Source organism: Gambusia affinis, linkage group LG11, assembly GCF_019740435.1.
Source record: "Gambusia affinis linkage group LG11, SWU_Gaff_1.0, whole genome shotgun sequence".
Lineage (NCBI taxonomy): Eukaryota > Metazoa > Chordata > Actinopteri > Cyprinodontiformes > Poeciliidae > Gambusia > Gambusia affinis.
In genome coordinates, this window is record NC_057878.1 from 7,783,076 (window position 1) to 7,810,353 (window position 27,278).

The window sequence follows — 27,278 nt, forward strand, 5'->3', positions numbered from 1 at the left end:
AGCCATGTCTTAGATATAAGGAATGGATCGTCTATTTTTGATCAGATGCTGTTTAATCCCGGTGTATTCATGCAAAGAGAAAAACTATTGGTTTCCTGGCAGGGACCTTCTCGTATTTGAACACACACACACACAAAAAAAAACTTCAGGAGTCCTCAGTGTGGATCAACACCCCGAACCGGACTGTATTAGATCAGACCCCAGACCAGCCACAAGCGTTTGCACCGGATCCCATGGTTTGGTCCCAGCTAAATGACACCTTTATCAAGAAACCTGGCTCAGACAAACTACAGTTAATCTTAAAGGTCCACACACAAACTTAATTGACATGTTTAAAGAAGCAGTTTTAAAAGGTGTCCCTGAACATGTTATGCAGTCTACAAAAAACAATATATATATATATATATATATATATATATATATATATATATATATATATATATATATATATATATATATATATATATATATATATATATATATATATATATATATATATATATATATATATATATATATATATATATATATATATATATATATATATATATATATATATATATATATATATATATATATACACACGTAAGACATAGCTGCATATATATATAATTTATATAAATAAATAAATATATAGAAAATATATGTATTTATATCAAACAAAACTTTGTGTACACTTCTCAGATTCTTTGCTTGATTGTGTCATTTCCCTGTCCACCGATATTCCTGACTCAATGCAAAGCATCAGTGCATGTGGCGCAGTGCCACGGCGCACATAGTGATATCCAATCCACCAGATCACTGCGCGGCATAAACGTAACTTCCTGAAGGACTTTGTGTGGACATGTCCCCACCAATATTTCCTCCTCCTTTCTTTTTCTTTATGTGCCTGCATCCATGTGCGGACAGTAACTCGGTAGCAGCTGCACGCTGTATTCAAAGCATTAACAGTTAGTTAATGATTTTTAAAATTCCTTCGTAAAACATAAATGGCAAGTTGCTCAGTGATCTAGTGGATTGGACATCACGGGGCCAGCCAGGGAACTGGTTCCCTGAAAGGCAGGGCCGTGCAGAGACCTATGGAGGGGCAGGGGCTCAAATTTAAAAAAGGGACACATTATCTTCTGAACTATATTTATTTAATTTTATACTGTAATTTAATTTTAATTTTTTTAAAAAACTATATATTTTCTCTTGTGTTCAATTTAAGTTCTAAGTTACCTTTCATTAAACCTTTTAGACTTTATAGGGCATTTTATATGCAAAACAACAACTGCAGCTATGTCTTAAGAAGTCTTTTTATGTATACGTGTTCTAATCAAAAATAATTTCTTCATGTTCGCTTGCTGTCATCGTTTCCTTCACCAGAACAAAAATGTCAGACTGGCCCTTTAATGACGCAGGGCTTACGCACTTCCCGGAGGTGCAGTGGGGACGCAGGCCCCACCGATTCAACAGAGCTGCACAAAGAGGCACTTCCTAATAATAAAGCCCTATTTGGAGGTTATTTTCATGGAGTACTTCCCTTAAAACATATGGAGAGTCAAGAGGAAAAGCCAGTCATCTATACCATGGAAAACAAGCCGATTGTAACATGTAAGTGATTGATAAAACGAAACGGTCAGCTTTACTTTTCCTTCTCTTGACAGCTAGCCTGCTAGCTATATTCATTAGCTCTTTTTAGCTGAGCTGGCTGTCACCCTCAGCTTGGAGACGCTGCTTGTCTATGTGGCGACTTCGCTTCTACCTGTCCTATTTTAATACGTGTATAATAAGCACTCGGCTGCTGTCTACAAATCGACCTCATAAAACACGGGACTTCTTTCAGCTAGCTCAGTAGCTTCGCTGTTTTAACAGGCCGAGCCAAGGATAGAAACGTCACGTCTATTTGCTGCAGTTTTTTGAAGGAGACCGTCCTGTTCACTGCTATCCTGCGACTGCTTTCTCTGTTTGCAGCTGGGACACTGTCGCCCCACATGATGTTTGAGGCCATGTTACCATTCATAAACCTCTGGGTGTCTACTGGTAGCTTGTTAGAGGGGTTATTTTAGGAGAGAATGCCAGCTGCTTCTCTCACCGCAGACTGCTCCATTTTTAGCGCCTCTCTCGCTGGACCAGGAGTACACAGAAATACTGGAAATCAGAGTAAGAAATGTAAAAGTCAACATGTCGATAGGCTACTGGGATATGGTGACAGATTTGGAAATGTGAAGCACATGGTGCCTGTGGATAATCAAGTAAACACTCAGGTGGCGCTTAGTTGGCTCTTTCCTTTTTCAGTCTCAGTTTTGGTGACCTCGTTGATAAATTAACTGTTTTAGGGAACTCAGCGAAAAAGCTATCAATTTTACTGACAAATTGAACGACACAGGCACCAATAATTCAACCAGAGATCAGAATCTGCCCAGGTTCCCAGCTAAGAACTCATGCTAGTTTTTCATAATGTAAACACAATCAACACCATTTACTTTGTTGTGCTTTTTTGTGGTTTGACTTGTAGGTCCTTCTAATTCTCTCATCTTGAGCTAGTTTGAATACTGCTATGCCTGCTAATAAATCTGCATTGTTATTATTATTATTATTATTACAGATGGACCAAATTAGGGCTATACGACAATATCAGTATGTGCAAATGACAATTTGGAGTTCAGTAATTGCTGGCTAATATGTTATGAACTTGCATTTCTCATGCTAATGTCATATATTTCAGCCAGCCAGAGTCTCAAATCATGCTCACATTGGATACTAAAGACCAAAATGCTTAATATTTCAGAGTGATAGACAGATGAGAAAGAGAGGAAATAAGAAAATAAGTTTATATATCAATATTCTTGGGTTAAAAAAAATGCAATGTCTGTTTTTCTCCAAGATAATGCAGCCCTAAAACAAATAAATAATTTTCTGAAAATGGCAATTTCAAAACTGCCAGACTCTAGGCCTCATTAGAGTACTACCCCGGGACACAATTTTTATGTGAGGACTTAAACAAAAATCCTACTGGTTTTACCATAGGTTGCAATAAAAATATGCATTTTTTATTATTTCAAAATGGTTAGATTTTTTCTTCTGAAAAAAGGGGGCAATAAAACTGTTTCTTCTTATTGTAACTGTTATAAACTTTGTCTACACACACAAAAAAATACACCAAAGAAATAATATGTATATAAAATGTTTAGTTTCTTATTTTAAAAAATGTTGAATTATTTGCTGATTTTATATATATATATATATATATATATATATATATATATATATATATATATATATATATATGTATATTTTAAATTTTGTGTGAAATAAGTGTAAGTAGTTAAATGAAAAATCAGCAGAATATGCCTTTTTTTGTTTGTTTTTTTTATCAGATTAAGCGTCAGGGAAATTGATTACTGAAATAATCACTCGCTGCAGCCCTGCATCATTTCATACTTCTGTTTTGTAAATTAGGCTTTTCCTAAATTAGCATGTAGAGAATTCAGCCTTATGATAGCGAGATTAGGGTCACAGTTGTCAGACGCTGATCCAGCCGGTTCGTGTGTGTTATGCCTAGAGGTTCACTTGGACTTGGATCTCAAACCTGTTTGCCGAATTGGGTTTGTATTTGGACATCGACTATTGAAGCCTCTGTGTTTGGTGTGAGTTTACAGAAGGAGGGCCTTTCTAAAAGAAATGAAGAACGGATCATTGTTGTTGGTCACCAGTGTTTACAGTCAGGTAGTTTTCTGATTTACAGTATCAGATTTTACAGACTCATACTAAACTGACTAAATAGTCTGTTCTCTGCCAGGTATTCTGTCAGCATGTGTTGTGATTCATAGTTTGTTTTCTGTGTGGATAACGATCCGTACAGGTTTTGGTATTTTATTTCTCAAAAATAAAATAAAAATATTTACTGAAGCTTTGTCTACATGTGAAATCATAACTTTGAAATTGCTCCTAGGCGCTATTTGGGATTTCTATTTTTTTCCATAATGACAAAACTATATTCCTGGGTGATATGAGTGCATGAGTATCTCAATGCAGCTTAGTAGCCTCAAGTGTTTATACTTCCTCATCAGAATACAATGCTCCATCAGTATTAAATTCTCCACATAAATACTGTAACCCCCCCCCCCCCCCACCACTTAACTTAATTGTTTGTCCTCACAGAGAAACATACTTTGACCCAGAGTCCAGTAAGATTTGAACACTGTTGAAAAAAAGCTTCTATAATGTTCTGAAAACACTTGACCAGAAATGCTCGTAGCTTCGCCACTTGTATCTAAACTTGTATTTGACTCTACTGCTGTAATTGTTGAAGTGGCACGCTGAAGTTAGTTAAGAATTGGCTGTTTTAAAATGGCAACTAAAGGGTGTTTTGCTAAGGACTCTGATGTAAATCTGGGGCATCCCTGTTATTACTACTGAGCTCTGTTTGTAAAATAAATTTTTCATGTGACAGCAGAGCCCAAGGTCAACTCTGGGAGTGTGAACCGTCCACATTGAAACTGTTACAGGACTTTGGTGTCTCTGTTTGTTTTAAGCAATATAACAATAAAAAAAATTTTTTTTGTAGATGTGAACTGAAGGAAATGTAGCTGTCCTGTTTGAAATGTATGGCGCTGTGTAAAGCCTGTAAGTCTGCATCAGGTGCTCCACACATGGTTTTTACAACCTGAGTGCTTTTTATGTCTACATTGTTACAGACCCGTTTGGTTTGATGACTGTTTGAATGAGAAGAGAGCACCGACCTGGAAGGTGTGTGTCCGTTTAGTGTTTTTAAGGCTGAATTGTTTTCATTACTACACACTGTTCAAACCTCAGCTTTTTTGTTTTTGTAGCAGCTACTTCATGAATGGGCAGATTTATCTTGCATAGCTCCTTGTAAGTAAGTAAGTTCTTGTAGACTTTTAAAGGGATTTTAAGGCCAACACAAAGTAGCGGATAATTCTGAAATGGAAGCAGAATAATTACATTTATGGTTATTATCGTGATAACACTAATTATTAAGGTATTGTACATTCAAGGTCTTGTTGTCTGTAAAATAGCTGGTGATGCTTCTTATTGTTTAATGCGGGATAAAAAGATTAAAAAGCTCAAGACTAAGGTAGTCAAGTCATAAGCTCCTTTCACAAAACACTTCAAGGAGGGATTAAGTCGCCTTTTGCAGTGTAGTAGTAGATTGTGAATAGAGTGAAGCCCACTTCGGTTATATAGTCACCATGTTGGTGTTTGTAATCACGGGCCGCAGATTGCAAACATCAACATGTTTGATGTTGGCTCTATAGCTCTATTGCTAGTTCGACCTAGCAATAGAGCTAGGTCGAACTATATAGCTAACCAGCTTTGTAAGTCGAGGGAGTGATAGGGGGATTTTGTTCGCCTTTACTGTTTTTAGAAAAAAAAAAATGCAGAGATTTTATGCGTAGTACTGACGTGGATGTTGTTCTGTATTGCTGGTTATATTTTTTTGCAGGGCTGCAACTGACGATTTCTTTGCTAATTTGGATAAAACATTGGCACGTTCTACAAATAGCTAAGCAATTAAATTCAAATAATGGGGAAAAAAAATTATTGCAAAAGCCTGTTCTTTTAAATGTATTAATTCAAAAAGAATATTATTACTACGTTTGATGAAGCTGATTGTCATCCATGTTTGTGGACTTCTTCTTGCCTCTTAAAGTTTTAATGGGGGTTTGCAAACAACAAATCGGTGCATTACTGCCATCTACTGGTATGTTTTCCCATTATACAGTTGTCTCTGCCAGTTTGCGTGAGACTTTGATACTTTCAGGTGTCTTTTTGCTTGGTTTCTATAATCATGTGTAATCAGAGTTGTTTTTTAATCTGCAAAGGGTGTCAGTGTCTCCAAATTTTTGCTTTAGGCTGCTGAGTGATCGTATCTAGTGATCTGGTGCGAAACTAAACCCACTACTTTGGAAAGTAACTGTTCACTGCATATTCTTGAAAGGCTTGTTTAGCATGTTTGGATTCTCACTCCACCTGTGTTTGCTTTATCTTTAGGAAAATTCTCCTTTGCAATAATCCTGTGTTACTAACAGAAATTATTCTTTATGTCTAAAAAGTGGAAGGAATAAAACCTATTTCTTCAAACACTTTTCTCAGTTTTTTTGTTTGTTTTGTTTTTGTCCGTCCAGGTGCTGGAGACCAGAGCTTGTTCACGTCTCTCTACACCTCATTGGCTCAGCAGCTTCCCAGGGAGCCAATGGAGTGGAGGAGGTGAGTTTTGGTTAAATCCATGAGCAAAACATTTAAAGAGCGTCTTTCTTTGTCTTTTGTCATAGGTAAGAGAATAAGAAAGTCCAGTGTTAAAAGATTTAGCCAAACAGTTGGTGAAGAGAGTTTGTTTGTTTTGGGTTTTTTTGTTTTTTTTTAGTTTTGCTCATGTGGGAAAACTTGATGTAAGTCAGGTCAGAGATCCTTTCCGCTCCCTTGTTACTTTCTGACAGATGTTTATTATTGATGCTCTGGAGGGTCAGTTATGTTGGAGGACTTTTCCTCTGACAAAGTTTTCCAATTATTGTCACTGTAAAGGATGAAAAACAGTGAGAACTCGTGTTAGACAAACAAAATGATGTAAAGTGCACAAGAAACCCGTAAAGCTACTTGTTACAGGTTTTTGTCACAAAATGTCCCCTACTGCAAACTCAGTGGTCTTAAAGGAGGATAGAGTTGGTTGTTCAGGAAGCTAGCTCGCTTTCCTTACAACTCCATAAAATAGACACTGCTCTCTGCAGATGTATGCTGTTTGGATCTTCTTCTGTTTCATTTTCTGGAGTCACCTAGCGTATTTGTAACCTGTGGGCAACGTTTATGCTTCAGAACAGCACATGTTACACACTCGGTTGATTTTATCTGGCAGCAGAGTCTGAGTAGCTGTAGACGTTCAATTAGGTGCAGGTTAACGAAGCAGGGTGTTGGAAGATTTGCTCACTGAGGAAATCTTTTCGGGATTGGAAGTGATAAGCGCTCATTCTGCCTTCAGTGAACCACAAATGATGCAGTGAGCATAAAAATAGAAGTATTTTGAACCTTTTTAGCATTTTTTTTTGTGGAAATTGTTAAAAAAATATTTAAAATGTATTGAGTTTAGGTACAATAGTGACAGTTCCTCTTGCAGAATTATATCATGCACGTTATTATTATTTTTTTATGTTTTGACTTGAGAACGAAGCCCATTGTCACAGTAGAATAACCAATAGGCATAAACAACAACCGGATGCTATTAGTGCTTTCAATAAGAGAAACTCAAGCTTATCGCAAGTTAGATTTGTGCAAGTTTTTTAATGTTGAAAGTACCAACAAGTAGTTCAACGTAATATATGTAGCTGCTTCATCCTCTGTCTGCCAACCAACACTGATGTTGCACCCAATATTAAGATTGTATCTAGTGTTTTTATAGGTCGCGGTTAACAAAGTAGACAGCTCTCTGCTAACTGGTGTCACAGACAAATTACAGTTTGCAGCATTTAGACTTAAAAGATATAGGAAGCTGTTTGGATAATGCTATATTGTGGAGGCTTGCAGGATGTTGTCTTTCAGTTTATTTGCTATAGGGGGGAAAAACAGCATATTATTTTTACTAGTTGTTGTACATATCATTGTTGTTTTAAGGATTGGACTGCCGATCTGGTAGCCTTTTGGGCTTCTCTTGAAGAGAAGTTTACTGGCTCGGATCAAGACATGGCTCCTATGAGAATGGCTTGAAAAGGCCAATTAAGCAAAGCAACGTCACACTGGAATAAAAGTGGTGAAACCTGTTTTTAGTTTTCAGCCTTATCAGGGTTCAGATTTCAAAGCTGTAATAACAAAATGCAGTGTTCAAATGAGGCATGAGTTTCTTTGAGATCAGCCAATATGGGAGCCGGTGTTCTCTCACCATGAGTTTTATGAACCCGACTTGTTGCACTGAACGTGGTCTGCATGATTGTGACACTGAAGTTATTTATGTTGGCGTGGTCAAAACTAGTTTTGCCGCACTTCTGGTTAAAGTGGTAAGAACGAAAGCATTTGCTGCCAGTAACAACAACACATTGGGTTTTTTATGTCCTTTTTATTTTTATCAGTATATCATTCATAATGACATTAGTTTGAAAGAACAATAAGGAATAAAGGAATGCTAGCAAACACATCATTTATGAATAGAGATTCACGATTCAGATTTGAAACACTAATATGTTAAAAGACTTTAAAAAGACTTCTTTAATAACCATGACTGTTTCCTGCTGCTTTTGCATGCTTTTCCAGTCTGTAAAACAATATTGTTAATGCTAATGCTAGCTTGTTTACTTTCTGTTTTCATATGAATCATTGAGCATGCAGCACATGACATATTTCAGTGTGGTTCCAGGTAATAATGTGGGCAGAGACTCCTTCAAAAACTGACTTTGGTTTGAACGTTGTAGAATTGAAGGACTAGTGTTTCAGCTGCTCTTTACAGAGATCGCTCTGAAACCAAAGCCCCACACAGGCAGGAAGCTGCAGCAGCCATTATAGTCTCTGTTTTCCAATTATTGTCACTGTAAAGGATGAAAAACAGTGAGAACTCATGTTAGACAAACAAAATGATGTAAAGTGCACAAGAAAATGGGTTGTGTAGCTGGGTCGGATTGGGAAGTCCTCAGAAACTCATCGTTTCACAGTTTAGAGACAAAAAGAGGTATTGCACATAATAAATATTCTCAAATTGTGGTTGTTTTTATTTATTTGAGACAAGTAGCTAATCAAACCTTTAAGCATTTATAGAGTAATATTTTAAAGACAAGCCAGACAGAGTGACGATTCCGATGGTATATCACCATCATCAGATGTTGTCATTTAACGAACGTCTTGCTTTTTTCATTGCCACAGAAGTGAAATGAGGCCGTGAAACTCTGCTTTGTCTGCTGTGCAGGACTTACGGCCGCGCACCAAAAATGATCCACCTTGAAGCTAATTTTGTCCAGTTTAAGGAGGAGCTGCTCCCCAAGGAGGGCAACAAGGCTCTTCTCACTTTCCCCTTCCTCCACATCTACTGGACCGACTGCTGTGTGAGTAGACTCAAACACACACACACACACACACACACGCACACACACACACACTCTGCTCTGTTTATTTTGAGGACCAGTTGCTATAATTTCTTCCATATTCCTCTCTTGCTTTAAGATTTGGAACTTTGTAATTGAATAAAAAAACGAATAAGGACTTGTTCTCTGTTTTTTTTTATTATTATTATTATTGGTTAATAAAATTAATATTTGACACCAACAGAGAGCATGGCACACCCGTGGGAGGACTTGTGGTTAGTTGTGCTCTAAACTTTTTACTTTGCTGTCTTACAATAAAAAGCCTATTTTTAGCAGTTCTCAGCTGCTGGGTCTTGATAAAGTCCTTAGCACTTTGTGAAATGGGAGGAATGACGTGGTTGTTTACGCTCCAACATAGAACAACTATCTGCATAAAGTAAACAAATATTTTAGTAATCGAGTAATCTATCGATTATTCTTACAATTCATCAAGTTATCGGATAAATTGATAAAATATTGGTATATCTAGCATAATAATGCCAGTGTTACTATTGGATATCAACATCAGTCAAATTTTTCATATTTGAGCTTCCCCAACAGTTACTTCTTTGTAGTCTAGAAAATTAACCTGTAACAATATTGGCTCACTTTCTAAGTCAACCTGAAGAAAAGCTCTACAAATACGGAATATTTACGGGAAAATGCTAATATGGGAGCCCAGCAGGGGAAAAGGAGATGAAAAAACGATAGTTTCCCTGCCAAAACGGGAGACTGGACAGGTAAGCCTTGCCCGTCCATTTATAGCTTTTGTGTCGATGTTAGCAATGAGATTTGACACCTTCGTTCGTCACACTCAGAAACTCAGCTTCCAGCCATGAACCGCCATGATGCTCTCCGCTACCTGTTTGTTGAGACCTGGATGTTATGAAATTTATTGTGTGGTTCGTCCGTAAAACTACACTGACACTGTAAGCATCAACTACTCAGCCGCCCGCCGTGTTCGTTCGATCTGCTCACCTGTATAAATGCTCATGCAGCTCTCGCTCTTCCTGCCCTTCGCTCTGAACCAGCAGCTCCCGGAGGAGAAAGGCTGCCGTACTCCAGGCATCGCGCCAGTCATTTTAAGGATGTTTATTGGTCCCCGAAAAACGATGAAAAGCCGGGCAGTATCATCAATCAATAAAAACCCCACGGGCCGAACTTGAAAATTGGGACGTTATGCTGCGAACACTTTGCTTTCGTCAACAACTCCGAGGCGGAAGTCAGAGCGCTGCGCAGCAAATAATGTTCCGGCCGGAATACGGTGCGCTAAATAATAATAAAACATTAATTAACAAAGCTTCAAGGCAGGTAAATTTTCCTCGAGGAACTTTAATAATCAAGGAACTCGAATCATTTGAGGAATCGTTTCAGTCCTAGAATAAAATGTGTCACAGACCGGTCTGTATGCAAAACACGCAGACACGGAATTTACAGTCCATCTTTCAGGAAACCTTTCTGACTGTCAGTGTTTGTGAAAAGAGTTAAATGTGTCTGTCTCATTGATGACTTAAGCAGTCGTGACTTGAACGACATAGAAAAAGTCAAGTTTTCAACTCTGCCGCTGGTTTATCCACTTGTCAGCCTGCATTCATGTCCCTTCGTAACGGGGCCACAGAGTGGAGAACAACACAGAGGGAGGCAGGAACCTCCTGCTGCTGACTGAGCGTTCGGTTTAGTTAAGGAAGTGCTGTCAGCAGCTTGTGACTCATGACGTTTCACAACAGCTACGCCTGTCGTGTCGGAATAATAAACCTAAGCTGCGATTTACTTTAAAGCTTATAAGAATGAGATGCTCACCTCCCAAAATTAGTCAACAGAAAAGCCAAAGTGAGTTTCAGCGGCTCATTTTGGTTGGATAAAACAATGGCAGACTTGTAGTTTTGCTAATATTGTGAGAATTGATATACAAATTTTTTTTCTCTTCTTTTTTTATTTCAAATTGATTTGTTTTACTGAACCTCATCCATACTCCCTCATAATTCTGTGATGCCGCAGTTGATTTTTTTGTTATTGTGCTGTCCAGTGGCCCCCCACCCACAGAAAATTGTTCATAGCTGCTGAGAGTTGATGGGAAGTTGAATGGAGATTATAAATACAGGTAGAAAACAAGGTAGAGGGTGCAAAGGCCTTTAAACAGGAGCTGCTTCTTCCAACAAGCTGCCACCACTAAGCAGAGCTACAGTGGAGTAGTTTAGCTTAAGCATATTAATTAATTAATGGAAACACGTCAATTGTTAAAAAAATAAATCACAATTTTCAGTGAAACGTTTTTGCACTAGGAGCAGATGCTTTTTCAGGTGTATCAAAGTCGTTGTATTTCGTAAAACCACAATGGAAACACGAGTCGTGATGGAGAGGAGCATGGTGCTGTTGAATGTTTTTAAAAAGGTGATTTATCACATGGGATTTATTTGCATTTCTTATTTAGTGGGAACACTGCTAGTGTAAAACTGTGTTTTTCTTTCACGTTAGCAGAACACCGACAAAGGTTTTATAATGGAAATGCAGCTACTGACACACTTGTCATCCAGTCTAACAGAACCTCTGCTAAATTTCTAAAGAACGGAGAAAAATTTCAAATTTAGATGTGCAAAGCAGGTAGAGAAAAACACATCAAGGCGTCTTGCAGACACTTTGGGAGGATTTATTAATAAAAATATTGATGCTCATGAATTAATTTCCTACCACTGCATGAATATGCAAAGTTTTGTGTCGGTCTGTCACTTATAATCCCAGTAAGATACATAGAATGTGATGAAAGGCGGTTGCAATGTGACAAAAATGTGAAAAAGCTTAAGGTGTGTGAATACTTCTGAAAGATGCTGCAAAGATCTTTTTTGTTTTTGCCCTTGCATTCAGGCTGACCAGTCAGGTTTTTGCGGTTTCAACCAACTCAGGGTGTTTCACTTTTTCACATTTCTGTATGACATTTTACATCTCTTAAATCATCTTTATGTCACAGCTTAATTCACAGCTGTAAATGTCTACATGGCTTTTTATAATGCCATCCGTTAGAGAAGATAAAAAGCTGGTAATTTGCACCATTCTAGTTTTCAGTGCTTTGGAACGTCTGCCGCTGCCATTTGCTTTTCTCCAAGACGAAGCACATTTTCACCTCACTTTCCTGCCAGGGCTGATAGGAACAGGTGTGTTTGTGTCCCTATCTGAGCTGTGGACAGCGCAGGCTTCAAAGCGACACCAATTAACTTGATAAGAAACCGCTTTATCTGTGTGACACGAGCACCTACGTCTGCTAAAACCAAACGCCGATTCAGCTTCCAATCCGACCAGGGAGCAGCACAAACATGAGACCCAGTGGCTGGGAAGTCAGGCGGGTTTAATCACATCTCGTTAATTAAAATCATCTGCAGGTTCCCAGGCCTGCAGATCTTAAAGAAGCAAACGCATTTTTATGCATTGTGTTGCACAATTAACTTTGTGCTCCGCAACATCGTATTGCGATCCTCACTAACTGCTCGCAGACATTTAGCAGCACTCTGCAGACTGCAGCTCGCTTGTTTCAGTTTCAAAACACTATCTCCGAGGCTCCCGTTTCTCCTCCTCCCGGTCGACGGTTACATAACAAGTGACTCATATCATCATATCCAACCCCTCCAGCTCTTCCAAGGAAATTGGAGCAAACGCCGCCCCGAGGCATCTGCCGAGTCACGGTACTGGATGCAGGAAGTCCCGGTCACAACATTCAGATCAGTCGTTTACAGAGCAGTGGGTTTAGTTCAGAGAAGCGCAGCAGCATTGTTTTTGTTGCGTCCGCTGTCCAATTAGCTTAACTTTTCTAATGCACAATCCCTAATGGCAGCGCACATTTGTTTTTCCTGATGGTTCATGCTAACAGAGAATTATTTTGACACTGCTTTAGAAGATGCACAACAAAACACATTTTTCACAATCCTTTAAATGTATTACTCCAACTCATTTGGTGTTTTTGTTAAATCTATATGTAGACATGAAGCTTTTGTTTTTGGTCCCCAATATAAATTTGATCAAATAATTCATACAAAAGGAGTCTCTACCAAATATTGAGTTTTTAGAAATGAGCAAACCGTTCAGAGACCTGACCTAAAAAGCAGGGCCAGCCCCGAAAAAAAAAAAAAAAAAACGGTGGAAAAGCTCCGAAAGCAAGCGGAGCTGGTGGAGAAGGGGCGTAACAGGCAACAGAAACGAGCATCTCCTTGACATGTTGTGCAAATTCAAATTCATATACTGGAAAATGCATATTATACACTCTTCAGAGTGTATAATATGTAAATGAGGATTTATCTCTTTAGATAAATCCTCATCGCACATCTAATCAGTCCCTCAAGAACAAAATATATAGTATTTGGTGGCAGTTATCACTGCAAAGCGATCTGTGTTTTTCCTATCACTTTTTGTTGGTCGTAACGATGCGGCCGATTAGCGCAAGTGAACATCCGCTGACCGCCTGACTAATGAAATCTGTGCCTCTCGTGCAGGACACGGAAACGTACAAGAGCTCAGTGAAGGAGGACATGATGCGCTGGCAGAACACGCTGCGGAGCCACAGCTCGGCGGACTGGGTCATCATTGTCGTGGAAACCAACGACACCAAGAAGAAGAACAAGCCCAACATCCTGCCTCGCTCGTCCATCGTGGACAAGATCCGCAGCGACTTCTGCAACAAGCAGAACGACAGGTCGGAAAACTTCTCCATTTCAAACGGGTCGGTTCAGATAAAAAGAGTCAGAAAACGAGAAACGGTGGCGCATCGACTTCCCATCGTTGTCAATCCACACTTCCTTGTTTTGTTGCGCTCACATTTTGAGCTTCCGCCTCTGTTTCTGTCCTGTCAACACAGACAACGTTTGGGGTTTTTGTTTCATCCTTTAAATTTTTGAGCAGAAGCGCTCGCTTGTTTCTCCTTCTTGACAGTTCTTCAGTCGTAGAATCAGAATTAGTCCAGCTGGCCTGCAAATGTATCAAATTCTTTTTGTTATAAACAGGTGCGTGGTTCTGTCGGACCCTCTGAAGGACTCGTCCCGGTCCCTGGAGTCCTGGAATTCCCTCCTGTTGAAGCTGCGCACTCTCCTCCTCATGTCGTTCACCAAAAACCTCGGGCGGTTTGAAGACGACATGCGTACGCTCCGAGAGAAACGCACTCAGCCCGGCTGGAGCTTCTGTGAATATTTCATGGTTCAGGTATCCCAGCGTATTGAACTATGTCTATCTGTTAAGATGGAGTTTTGTTTTGTTTTGTTCTTCTGTCATTCATGTCCATGTTCAGCCTCTTTAATGCCTGTGAATGTCCAGGAGGAGCTGGCCTTTGTGTTTGAGATGCTGCAGCAGTTTGAAGACGCCTTGGTCCAGTATGACGAACTTGACGCTCTTTTCACTCAGTATGTCCTGAACTTCGGCGCAGGAGGTGAGTTGTCTCCACCAGTCCATGTGGTTTTTATTTTTGTTTTTTTTTCTCCTCACTTTTACAACCAGAAGTTGGGCGTCGTTTTATTTTCGACCGGCTTGTGTTTGTCCGCAGACACGGCCAACTGGCTGGGGTCGTTCTGCGCCCCGGTGCGCAACTGGAGCGGCCTGCTGCTGCGGCGGCCCATCGACATGGAGAAGAGGGACAGCATCCAGCGCGGAGAGGCCAGCCTGTTGGACATGAGGAGCTACCTGTTCTCTCGGCAATGCACTTTACTGATCTTCCTGCAGAGACCCTGGGAGGTCACGCAGAGAGCCTTAGAGCTGCTCCACAACTGTGTGCAGGAGCTGCGCCTGCTGGAGGTAAACTGAGCCCGGTTTCTTCTTCACGGCTTTACGCGCCGTTGTGCCACACAGCTCCTCCTAAAACGCTTTTGCTCTCGACCTCGTGCAGGTGTCTGTGATAGACGGGGCGCTGGACTGCTGGGTGTTTCTCAGCTGCTTGGAGGTTCTGCACCGGATCGAGGGCTGCTGTGATCAGGCACAGCTAGCTGCTAACTGCTCCCACACTGTGGGACTCTGGGTCTACGCTACAGACAAGGTGAAGCAAAATGCTAGATATTTACATATTTGTATAAATGATTTAGTCTTTCGTTCACCATAAGAGTGAGGAATTTATCAGACTGAGTTTGGTAAAGATGCGTAGCAGTTGGAGTGGAAGACAAAGAAGACGCAGTAGGTGAAGACGGAAAGATGGGGAGAGACAGATTAAAAGAAAAATATTTATATAATTTAAGAGAGATGTAAAATGATGCAAAAAATTTTCAAGTTTTTTCTTTCCTTGGAAACAAAACTTACCTTTGACGTTTTCTTGCCGTTAGGCTAGCAGCATCAAAATAAAAGCACTTCCTGCTTTCCTCTTTCAAACACTCCTTTATTTACTTACTACACATTGCATCTTTTATTCTGTTTATTTTATAAATTTTGAACATATTAACTATTTAGAATTGAGGACAAAGATTTAAAATATGTATTTACAAAATGGTTTTCCAATATTATCAGAAATCCTCCAGCTTACAATGAGAAGAAACCCTCCAAAGCATATTTAGTGCTGCATATGTAGACAGTATGAAGGCAGGGATAAACAGGTTCATACTTAGTTATTGCAAAGCGTGATCCAAACAGAAATTCACCATTAACATAATAGGTTTTCATATAGTCTTATTCACTTTCTTAAAGCATAAATGTTATGTAGATATTACATTTGAAAATTTTTCCAAATATAAATCAGCCTTTAACAGGTTTTTATGTGATAAATTGACCACAACATGATTAAAAGACAGCTTAATAAATATTAAAATGATAAAATTTAACTATCAAATTTTACGTAACAATTTTGGTCCGAGGACGAACTGTATAGATCTGAAATCCTAACCTGCAGAGATCTGGTGTTAGAGATCTCTGCACGTGGATCTGATGAGAAAATGTTTATTTCGGCCATTAGAAACGTTGGGCTCAACTCTGAATTGGGGTGATACACTTGACACCTGACCTTGAAGAGGGACTTGTGAACATCTTCGATCTCTACAAACAACATGTAACAATTGAGCATATTTTTTTCTGTATAGTCATGAAAGCCTATCTGTTCCTCTTAGTTTGTTTTACAGAGGCAGAGCGAAATTCTTACTGACTAAAGAAGCATTTTTGTTGTTATTTGATTAAAATGTAAAAAGGGGAAGAAAAAAAAAAATTTACCCAAACAATAAAAGTATCCCCTTTTTTTGTTGTTGTTGATGCAGCTGAAGAGTTTGGGTGAACTCTGCGGCCTGGTGTCAAAAAACGGGCCGACGTCCGAGGACCTGAACAGGACCGTGGATCTGCTGGCAGGACTCGGGGATGAGAGGCCAGAAACCGGTGAGCTTGGACCCATAGATGTAGCACTGAGATTTAAAAAAATATATATATATAATTTAAATTTCTGGGTTAAGCTTATTTGCTAATTGGGACAGTTTTTTTTTACATTGTTTTGCAGCAGCTGCCCAGCGAGCCTCCTTTAGATTCAGTCTAGCTGATTCGGGAGAAGAGTTTGACGTCTTCTATTTATCTCTCCAGCTCGTTATTTTAACTCGGCTATCAATTTGAAAAAAAAAAAAAAAAAAAGAAACAAGCTGTTGGAAAGCTTAATACCTGGTTATAGAAATGAAATTAAAACCTGCTTGACTTTGGTTTAAATTGGAGAAAGTCAACACTGTTTCTCTCAAATGTCTATTCACAGTCAACAGCTTGCAGAGTCCTTACAAAAAGCTGAAAGAAGCCTTGTCATCCGTGGAGGCTTTCGAAAGGCACTATCTTGTAAGTCCGTCTCAGTCTAACCTCTTGGTGTATTTCATTGGAAAATACTGCTCCAGTTGTCCCATCGATATATTTTCTGACGTAACGTCCTTGAAACATTGGATCAAATTTTTTCTCTCTCCATTCCAACACCTCCTTGTTGGCTCTCTGTTGCATCAGGAACTTTCTCATGCTGCTATGGAAATGTACCAGGCCATCGGCCGGCAGCGCTCCGCCAGGCTGGTGGGGAAGAGCCTGGCTGAGTTCTACATGTAAGGACATTTGGGAGTGATGTAATGTACTCTAACTATGTAGATTGGTGTGCGGTTATACCAGAAAAATGTTTGTTTACCCGTCTGCGTGGGTCTTTGACAGGAGGAAGGGAGACCCCGAGCGGGCGGAAACGTTTCTGCAGGAAGCTTTGAAGTCGTACGTATCGGAGGGGTGGAGCCTTCCTGTGACGCACACCAGGAAGCAGATTGCTGAGTGTCAGAAACTGCTGGGCAGAACTGAAGAGTATCCTTGGCTCGTGACTAACGTCGGCTAAAACACACCACTTATTTCTGCCTTTTTGGTAATCGTGTCAATAAGCATTAACAAATGCCGTTTGCTATTGACCCGTGGAGGTAAAGCTTTCCTCCACCGTGTTTTATGATTTTATGTCTATTTGCAAGAGTAAAGATTTATGCACATCTAATTAATGGAAAAACCCTTAGACAAGTTTTTGGTAGGATCATTAGACGTAGAAAGATCACCTTTAAAAGCAGGCGTTTTTTATTATGTGGTTTCCTTGACAACTGCAGCTACTTGCAAACCAGTGCCTTGTTGGCCGGTGATGTGAATCTCTCCACGGAGGAGAGGAAGCACTTTTGTCAGGAAATTCTCACTTTTGCTGGCAGGTCCGGAAACCAATGTAAGTAATCAGTCATGGATATGAAAAAATATTAAAGTGCATTGGTGTGTTTTTAATCAGTTTGTAACAGGTCAGGTGCCTTCATTTAAACGTCTCTTTCTGCTTTGTTTTAACTTGGAATCTAATGAAATTAGTTTGTTAAACACTCAGTTGAGTTTTCATTAATGCAAACATCTCAGCATGTGTAGGCAGAAAGCAGAAAGGCAAAGGTGAGGAAACAAATTAGTGACATTTATAGTAGAGTTACTTCTGGAGGTACAACAGTAAATCAGTTTTGGCCAACTGTAATCGGTGAACCCCTGGTTTTTGCAAATGGACAGATTAAGCAACTTCTTCTGCATGTATATTCTGAACAGGACTGATTTCAGTGGCGTACAGTTATTAAAAAGTACAAAAGCTTCTCCTTCTCACTTGTATTTTCTTTCCCATCTTCCGCAGCTCACAAAGTGACTCTCAGCATGAATGTCTTTGCTCAGCTAACGCGGCTCCAGTTCCACCCAGCGGCCGCTTCGGTGCACTCCGGAGCCGTGCTGCAGGTGGAGCTCACTCTGAGGTGCCTGATGCCCGTTTCAGTGCGCATTCAGCAGCTGGCTGCTAGCATTCACTTTGACATTGATCACGGAGGGATTCACGGGAGGTCCAAGGGGACGCTGAGGAACACAAACCAAGGGACGGTAGAGTTTAAACAGGGCAACTCGTCAGCAGGCCCGCCCTCCTCCGCGGCTGCTGGTCCCACGCTAGAAATGGACGAGATTCAGGACAGGAGTCCCTCGGACAATTCTCTCAACTCCGTAGGAGTGGTGTGCAAAAACACCCACCTGATCATTCGCCGCCGTGAAAACGGCTCGACGCCGGAGACGTCCAACTGTGTCAGCCCGCCCGCTGTCGCCATGAAGGAAGGAGGACAGATGCTGAAGGTGCAGAATGTCACGTTAGAGCCCGGAAACAACAGCATCACCTTCACAGCACCCGTAAGGAGGCTTTTGGTCTCACTTCTGAACATTTACTTCTATAAATTATGTTAAAAGTATGTTCATGCGACAGAGTATTTAGGCCCGGCTACAAAATAAATAAGTAAATTATGAGAAGGCAGTCATTTTATGTAAATTCATACAACAGAATATTGGGGCCAAGCTAAAAAAAAATTATGAAAACAAAGTAGTATGTTGATTTAAAAAAAAAAAGTTGTACAAGAATTAAGTCATAATTCTAATAGAATAAAGTACGACTGTAATATAATACAAAAAATGTTGTAACACTGATAAAAATGCTGTAGTAATACAACAAGAAAGAAGTCATAGTAATACGAGAATAAAGTCTTAATAATTTGAGAATAAAGTTGTAATATTATTAGAAAAAGTCATAATATTATGCAAAACAAAAAGTTGTAATTATAATGAGGAATGTAGAGCATCCTAGTATTGAATCACGGATGGCCCAAGCTGGTCAGGATTTCAAAAATATACAATATCAATAAAACAACTTTTTTCCAAGTAATTTAATGACTTACAATATTATATTTTCATAAGAAAAAAAACAATCTTGATCAAAATGGGAGATGTAGCTCATCGTTTTCTCGGTCCTCCACATTTTGCCCATTTATTCTCTGCTTTCCTTTGATTTTGCTCCACAGAGTGGACAGCCGGGGACTTACATGTTACGGCAGCTGTGCGCCACAGTGGGTGAAGTGCAGTTTGTGCTGTCTCATATCTACCCATCGGTCCGATATGAAGTATATTCTCAGGAGCCCCAGCTCACCGTGGAGCCACTTTCAGGTCTGAATTTATGTTGTATGAGTAAAATCCAACCCCTGCTATAAGACACTAAAAGACATGTTTTCAGATAAGTAGTTATTTTCATGAAACTTAAAACCAGACGGCTTAAAACATCATCTCGAGTCGGTCTTTCTCGAACTGTGGTGCCCGTACTTCTGGTGCTCCGCGGGGGCCCCCTAGTGGTCCACGAGTTACTGCATGTAAACGAACGTTTATTTGCCGTGACGTCAGCTCAAAGTGCGACGCTTACAGCTAGCTTACCGAAGGATTGTGTTAAAAGTAACAATGGAAAACTGGCGTGAAACCGGGTTACTCAAAAGAAAAGCTGCAGATAACACTGGAAAGAAAACGACTCCAGGAATATTATATAATCAGAGGAAGCTAAGTTACAGCTGCTGAGTGTTGATGTATCGTTCACTACCGATTGGATTCCTTTGAACGGCTCTATGCGGTGAGGGGTAGGACTCGACTCAGTTAGTCAGAACTGTCCCTTGTTTTTTATGACTTTACTTGGAATGAATGATGCTCTGCTTACACGTCTACAGCTGTTATTTGTATTTAATTAAATGATTAAATTCATTTAAATACAATTAATACATGTAATTGATTGAAATGGGTAGATTATTTTTATATTTAAAGGTGCAGAACATAATTTTTGGTTTCTGCTAAAGCAACTCAAGTCTCAGAAACACTGTCCTAAGTGAACAGGCTGCTTTAAAAATTCACATTCTGCAGAATGAAATGAACTCTTAACTCACGCTTTGGTTCCACCGAGGCCAAAAGCGTTCTGTCATGTCGTTCTCCTGCTCACTGTGCTTCTGGTTGGTGTCTTCAGAGCCTCTGTTGGCGGGGATGCCTCAGTTGGTGAAATTCACCCTGCTGACAGGCCACTATACTGTGAAGAAAGGGGACGCTCTGCAGCTCAGCAACACGGAAACCATGCCCATCCTGCCCTCCTCCAGCTGCACGGCCCGCATCAGCAGCCCAGAGGCGGGTCAGTAACAACAGCTGCTCATCACTGATGCAGTTTAACATGTTCTTAGATTTGATTCGGTCCTTTCCAGCATCATACAAGATGCATACAGGTGCAAGAAATCCTGGTAAATGCTTGAATTCTTTGCTAGGTGGTGTCAAGGTTTGGAAAGTGCTTGATCTTGATATTCAGATTTGTGTAGTTGAAATAAATATTTAACATGTTAAAGTTACTGAAACCGAAGGATTTGTTTTTATCGTTTCGTTCTTGGACCACTCAGGTGTATAGCATATGTGTGAAAGACATTTCAAAACATGCAATTTTGCTTTATTTTAGTTTAGTTTGTGCCTGCTATTTAGAATACTACAAGAAGACATTATTATTATTAACAGTGATAAATGATATCTGTTAATCATGACTTGAGACTGACTTTTTTTTTTTTTTTTTTTTTTTTTTTTTAGTTCATTTGTATTGTTTTTATCTCCAAAGTGTGGTGCTGGAAAAATGTAAAAACTCACCTGGAAAATGCTTGAATTTTGCTTTGGGAAAAACAGCATCAACCCCAGATAGATTTTATTTTTTCTCTCTCTTTTCGATGTTTTTTCAAAAACAGGTTTTGCATTAGAGGATTTTTTTCTCAGAAAAGTCTCTTAACTCTTTTTTTTTTTTTTTTTTTTTTCTCTTTCCCTGAAGTTGTAGATTTTTTAAAATTTTGTCAAACTCCCTTCACTTTGTCATTAACTTCTCTTGTTTATTTTTTATTTTTTAACTAGAGTTGGTGGGTGAAAGCGTCCTGTCCATCCAGTCGTCTGAAAAGGTGACGAGCATCAGCCTACCTCCCTCCCCGCCCTACCACGCTCTGGAGTTCCAGCTCGAGGTTCTGTGCATCATCCCGTCCGGGTCCGAGCGGCCGGCCAACGAGAGGCTGACCAACGGGGAAGTGCGCCATCGACCTCGCAGCTACAGTCATCCCAACACGCCCATGACCGCCATTGACCAAAGGGTGAGGAACACAACACTTCATGTTCTTGTGTTTTTTCTAGCGCTCTGCTGCAGGAGTGTGAATTTCCTTCAAGGACATAAAGTTGCTGCTATGGCCTCCTAGTTGTTGCAGATTGAGAAACTGAATGCAGCATGCTCAAATTAACACGGCAGAGTCGCGCCGAAACCAGAGTTTCTTCTTTTAACTCAATCTAGACGTGTGCAGCGGGTCGTCGGTACCGGAGATTAGAGTTCCGAAGGTGTTTTCTGATCTCCGGTGTTGCTTTAGCATTTAATCAGGAAATGTCTGTGACTCTGAGAAACTGAGACGATGACAAGTGGAAAGGAAACGACGTAGTCTGAAACCAGACGAGTTTTTTATTTTTTTTACAACAGTGCAGTTTCTGTCCACAGATGTCTATCGACTGTCCATGGTCGATCTACTCCACCCTGCTCGCCCTTACCTTCTACATCCCCTTCAAGACCAAACACTCACTGCTTTCCGCTGGCAACAGGTGAGGCAGCCGCGGATCGTAGAATAATCTGTCATCCAGATGAAAATGCTTATGGGATTATGTTTGGGCTGCAGCTAATGATGGTTTTAGTATTTGATTATTCTATCTATTATTTGACGATTAATCGGGTAAAGACTCTGCAGATTTCTCATTTAATCTTTTTTTTTTATACATTATTAGAACATTATTACATGCCAATAATCAAATAATAATTTTTTTTTTTTTAAATAAGAAAATAAATACTGTATTGCCTTATACAAGAACATCATTCCTTTAGCAAAGGATGCATCTGCTGCTAAATAAATACCTGTTAAAAGCTCAGCTCTTGACTTGACATCAATATAGTGAATGGCTGATCTGGTGATTCATTTTTTTAGATTAAACAATTAATTGGATGCGAAAAGTGCTTTTTTTATTTTTTTTGATGAGTCTGAAGCAGACGAAGCTAAAACTGACACTAGGACTTCTGGGTAAAACAAATATACAGAAAAGGACGATTTTTTTATTTTTTATTATTTCATATGAAAAATGTAAATATTTTTGTACAGTTTTAACATAATTTCCGCTCTGATTGTGTTTCTTTTAGCAAATGGCCTGCTCTACAGTTTTTTAATACTCCAGTTAGCAACTGATTACAGATTTTTCAGCAATCCCTTTATCACAATTAATCCGATTAATCGTTTCAGCCCTAGATTATATTTTGGTAAAAATAGCAAATGCGTTGAATTCTGCATTCTCCTGGACTTACCTTTACCTCTGTCCCCTGTGACGCCACAGAAAGTACATCCAGGTGTGTGTGCAGAACGTGTCGGATATGAACTTCACCCTGGCAGACTTGAAACTGACAGAGAAGCAACACTCATCGTTGGAACTACAATCCTTTAACACTAAAACAAATCAGGTGAGAAAGAAGATTTTTCTTAATTGCAATCAGAGAGAAGAACAGTTCAACTTCCCATATAAAGTCTGTAACACATGAGCCAAGTTATCCTGCTAAGCCAAAAGCCCCATTCAGACTTTTGTAGTGATCAGAAAGTCCTTTTTGTGAAAGCATTTCCAGAAGTGTCCGAGGATCAGGACCTGGACATGATTGACGCCTTACATCTGTTGATGGTGCTTTCTTCCTCCACCCTCTCTCCAGCTTCTGTGCAGCAAGCACAGCGTGTTCTGCCTGTGGGAGGTGAGGTGGAAGGACGACCTGCCCTCGTGTCTACAGTGTGTTTTCTCTGCCAACTTCAGTCCGCTTAACCAAGACAGCTCTGCCTTCAAACCGTTCCACTACCAGTTCCAGCTGGAGAGAGTCACTGTGAGTCACTGAGCCGTTTCTTCATCTTCTTCTGCTTCTTGTTCCTCCTGTGGCCTGAACGCTCGAGTAGTACGGTCACTATTGCAAATAAAGATTGCAGAAAGAGAAAATGACGACCCGGCCTCTTGTTTCCCGCTGCCAGACATTGTACAGCGTGAGAGCGGAGATCCTGCCCCCCGCGGGAGAGCAGCACTGCCGCTCCGGTTTGGTCTGCGAGCTGGAGGTGTGCATCACACGACTGACTGAGCCCTCAGAGGGAGAGGTAGCCGAGGACAGCAAGACTGACACGGATGGACTCAAAACCACCAGGCTTATGTATGAGGGTGAGTCGGCAGCAGGGTTTTTTTTTTTTTTGTTTTTTTTTTTCCCTCAAGGAGAACACAACCTTGTCATCTAAATAAAAGCGGCATGAATCGGATGATGGTGAATTAGCTTGGATTTTGCTTTCCTTAAACACTAAAGCTGATGGTTGCAAACCGAATATCATTTTCACTTCATTGTTGGCCTGTCACATAAAATCCCTAGTAAATATGCTGAAGTTTGAAGTGATTAGTGATGAAACTGTTAGTCAGATTAATGGTGGTTAATGGAGTTTTGAAATAATCGTCAGCTAATTTAACAATCAATTAATCGTTATGTTTGGTATACAGACTCATAAATGAGGCCATCAGAGCAGTAAGTGAGCCAAAACTCTCTAAAAAAAATTATAGATTTTGCATCTAAGATTAAAAAACAATATCTTTTTAAATATGATTTACCCGTAACCGTTTAAGTGGCAGCATTTTAGCTTCACATGGTTCAAATCCTGCTAAAAATGATAATGATTTACGCACTTTTTGCCATCCAACTTTTAATCAGTAAATGCAAAAATTAATCAAATAATTTACAAATGATCAGCCGTACACAATAACAGGAACGCTGCTATTGCATTTTAGCCATAAAAATATTTATTTTTATTTATTTAAAATGGAATTTGGACCTTCTGATGCATTTCTAATATCTAATTATGTATAAAAACGACTTAAGAGTTTGAAAAATCTCCATAGAATTTAAATTTTTCTATCCAGTTAATCATCCGAATAATTGATGACGACACGTGGAAAAAACGACGCACTAAAAATGTTTGCAAGCGACTGGATTCTGAGAATCGATCGTTTCATGGTACAAGTGATCTGACTAAATAAACCTCCAATTATACATCCATAAATAATAATACCGATAAACCCACCACTGTAGGGGAACATTTGAACGGAGGCTGACCGCCGTGTGTTTGTGTCCGCAGTGGCCGACAGCAGCAGCAACTGGGCCGTGTGTGGGAAGAGTTCAGGGATGGTGCTGATGCCTCTCAGGGTCAACGCCACCCACAAGGTGCAGATCGAGGTCATGCCCCTGTTCGCTGGTCACCTGCCCTTCCCCAGAATCAAAGTCCTCAAGTACCTCCCTCACAACGCTGCGGCGGCCATCCAGCCGGACCCCGGTGAGAGCCCACAGGAAGTGAAGCCTCTGAAACACCAGACCAATCTAATCCATTTGAGCAATTAATCCAATTTTTGGGGTTTTAATTTTTAGAAAATCTGGATTATTATTATTTTTTTTCCTTCTTCCCTCACCAATGCACTCCTTGCCTTTGTGTAGTTCAGAGTGATATTGGCACATTTAAGAACTGTCATCTTGTCTTGAGACGATAAGTTTACAATAGAAGCTTTAAGCTTCTATTTATTTGTACTTTGAATTCAGGTCATTTTTACTATAAAGTGGCCAAGATTTTGTTTAATTACAAGAATAAAAATCATCATATTACCAGAGTAATGTTGTAATATTAGACTTTATAGAAGTGAAAGTAGTAATTTTACTACTTTATTTGGTTTATTTATTTTTTTGTTACAGAGGATTGTTGAGCCTCTTGTGGAGTTATACATTGGGATAAGTTTTACAGTTAAAGAAACACTTATTCTTCTAACACATCAGCTTCACAGTGCTAGTATCAGGACTTTGAAACGACTGTGCAAACAACTTTTAAGGCGGTAAAATTGCATCTTTTCTCAGCTAACATCATCTTGTAATTGAACAAAAAGTCTCACAGCAGGATCCCTAACACTCCTCCATTCAAATCACAGCAGGGAGGATTCAAATAAGCGTTTGGTAATTTCTTTCTACAAAAGAAATTACAAACGACTGAAGCGAACATAAAAAAAAAAAAGAATAAATTAAAATCCAAACTCAGATCTGTTATCATCCAGCTCGAGTTATGAGGTTTTTTTTTTACTGATTCAGCAGGAAGGATGTTGTTCATTTTCCGACTCTTGCTGACCCGTTTTTTAATGTTCCCCTCTCCTCCGCCCGCAGACAGCTGCGTGGAGAACGACAGCCTGTCCCTGCTGGACAAGTCGCTGGACGACCAGGGGGACACGGCGAGCATCCGCAGCCGCGGCAGCGTCCACTCGGTGGGCAGCAGCGACCAGCAGCAGAGGGGCGTGGCCATGCCGCGCCTGGAGCCCTTCAGCGCGGGACAGGTGTTCAACAACAGCCACTCGCAGCAGGTGCTGGTGCTGCCCACCGCCGACGACCACATCATGGAGGTCAACGCCACATGACCCTGGGGGTGAAGACTCCTCCCTGTCCTCTCTGGACGAACTCCTCTGAGAACTCCGGAGCTCATCCGGGCCGAACGCCGCCGACGCGCGGACTCCCCCCCGCCTCCTCCCCTTTTCCGTCTCCGCATGAAACGTTCACTTCACCGGAAACGCAGTGAAGAGCCAACGCCACCCGACGACGAGTTGAAATAAAACCGTGCTCCTTGCCATACTTTGTACATATCTCATTGAATGGATTTATAGATATAAATATAGAAATATATATATGAACTGGAGAATCAAATCTGCGCCTGTCGTTGCTATTTTGAACTGAAGGAAAACACTCCTGATTGTCTCATGTCGCACCAAAGCTCTCGATGTTTGTACGCCATGATCTGCTACTGATGTGCCGTCACGCTCAGTGGGCGTGTCCTGCTAGAAGTGACGTTCTGGACCTCCTTTTTTTTTTTTGGGCTTTATGTGTGTTTGAGATATTTGCCTCCATCGCTACAATTAAGTTAAAATATTTCTTTTCTCATCCTCGCTGACTCTTCTGCTCCACTACTCTCAAGTGTTTCCTCATCACGTACCTTAAAGCGGGAGAATAAGATTTAGGTATTACGGCCCTGAGCGATTAATAGGAGTAGTAACAGTAAAGAGACGACGCCTAATACTGAATATAATAATAATAATAATAATAATTGATTTTTTTTAAAAACACACTGTGGAAGTTACGCAGTTAAATTTAGGTCCATTTTGAGTAAATGCTGCTTTATTTCCAGCTGATGTTCCATTAAAATAAGTCATTTCTCATTGAACTAATAACAAATGAGAGGGGAAAAAAAAAGCTCAATTTTAACTTTTAAAAATAAAACGGATATTTCAAGTTCAATTTGTAGTGTTCAAAAGTTAGTCTTTAAATACCCCTGAGAATTCAGTGACTTTTTTTTTTTCTACTATATTAAGCTAAAAATCAACTCAAAAGTCTCATTTAGACCCTGAGAGAAAATAAGAAGCTTAGACTGATGAGGCGGTGTGTGTTTTTTCTGCTTTGCTGTGGCTCTGTGTGTGTGTGTGTCTGTGTGTGTGTGTCTTTGTATGTCTGTGTGTGTGTGTGTGAGATCAGGGCAGACTTCTACAGCGGGATCAGCCAGCGTGCGGTACACTCTGTCTTCATGTGCACATGTATTTGCTGTGTGCACACGCGTGTCGCTGAACCTGTCCTATGCACACATGCTGCTGATCCGCGACGATCCAATGAGAGAAATGAGGAACTCTACGATTTGTTTTCGTCTTTTCTTTTCTTTTTTCCTTGGGAAAGAATGAATGTCGGCGACCTCCGCCCTGCCCCTTGACCCTCTGCTGTATTCTGACCTCTGTACATACTGACCTGTACATAATGATTGAAATTAAAAAGGATATTTGATGCCAACTGTACTGAACAAAAAGAAACAAAACATTGAA

The 27,278-nt window shown here is 40.1% G+C and overlaps 1 protein-coding gene across 2 annotated transcripts; it reads left to right on the forward strand.

Annotated features, from left to right (window-relative positions):
• The first annotated feature begins 1,410 nt into the window (after window positions 1-1,410).
• trappc10 (trafficking protein particle complex subunit 10) lies at window positions 1,411-27,278 on the forward strand. 2 transcript variants are annotated; one of them, XM_044132860.1, is made up of 23 exons: window positions 1,411-1,596; window positions 6,135-6,216; window positions 8,891-9,026; window positions 13,523-13,722; window positions 14,030-14,225; window positions 14,337-14,448; window positions 14,563-14,810; window positions 14,902-15,048; window positions 16,247-16,361; window positions 16,723-16,799; window positions 16,959-17,050; window positions 17,154-17,294; window positions 17,582-17,691; window positions 18,130-18,662; window positions 19,325-19,466; window positions 20,302-20,460; window positions 21,213-21,442; window positions 21,835-21,935; window positions 22,713-22,836; window positions 23,077-23,241; window positions 23,384-23,564; window positions 24,524-24,718; window positions 25,588-27,278. In XM_044132860.1, exons 1-23 carry the CDS (start codon window positions 1,536-1,538, stop codon window positions 25,833-25,835), a joined length of 3,795 nt encoding a protein of 1,264 aa, XP_043988795.1. In that variant the 5' UTR covers window positions 1,411-1,535; the 3' UTR covers window positions 25,836-27,278. The 2 variants fall into 2 exon arrangements, with proteins under 2 accessions (XP_043988795.1, XP_043988796.1); XM_044132861.1 differs by lacking the exon at window positions 1,411-1,596 and adding an exon at window positions 2,043-2,145.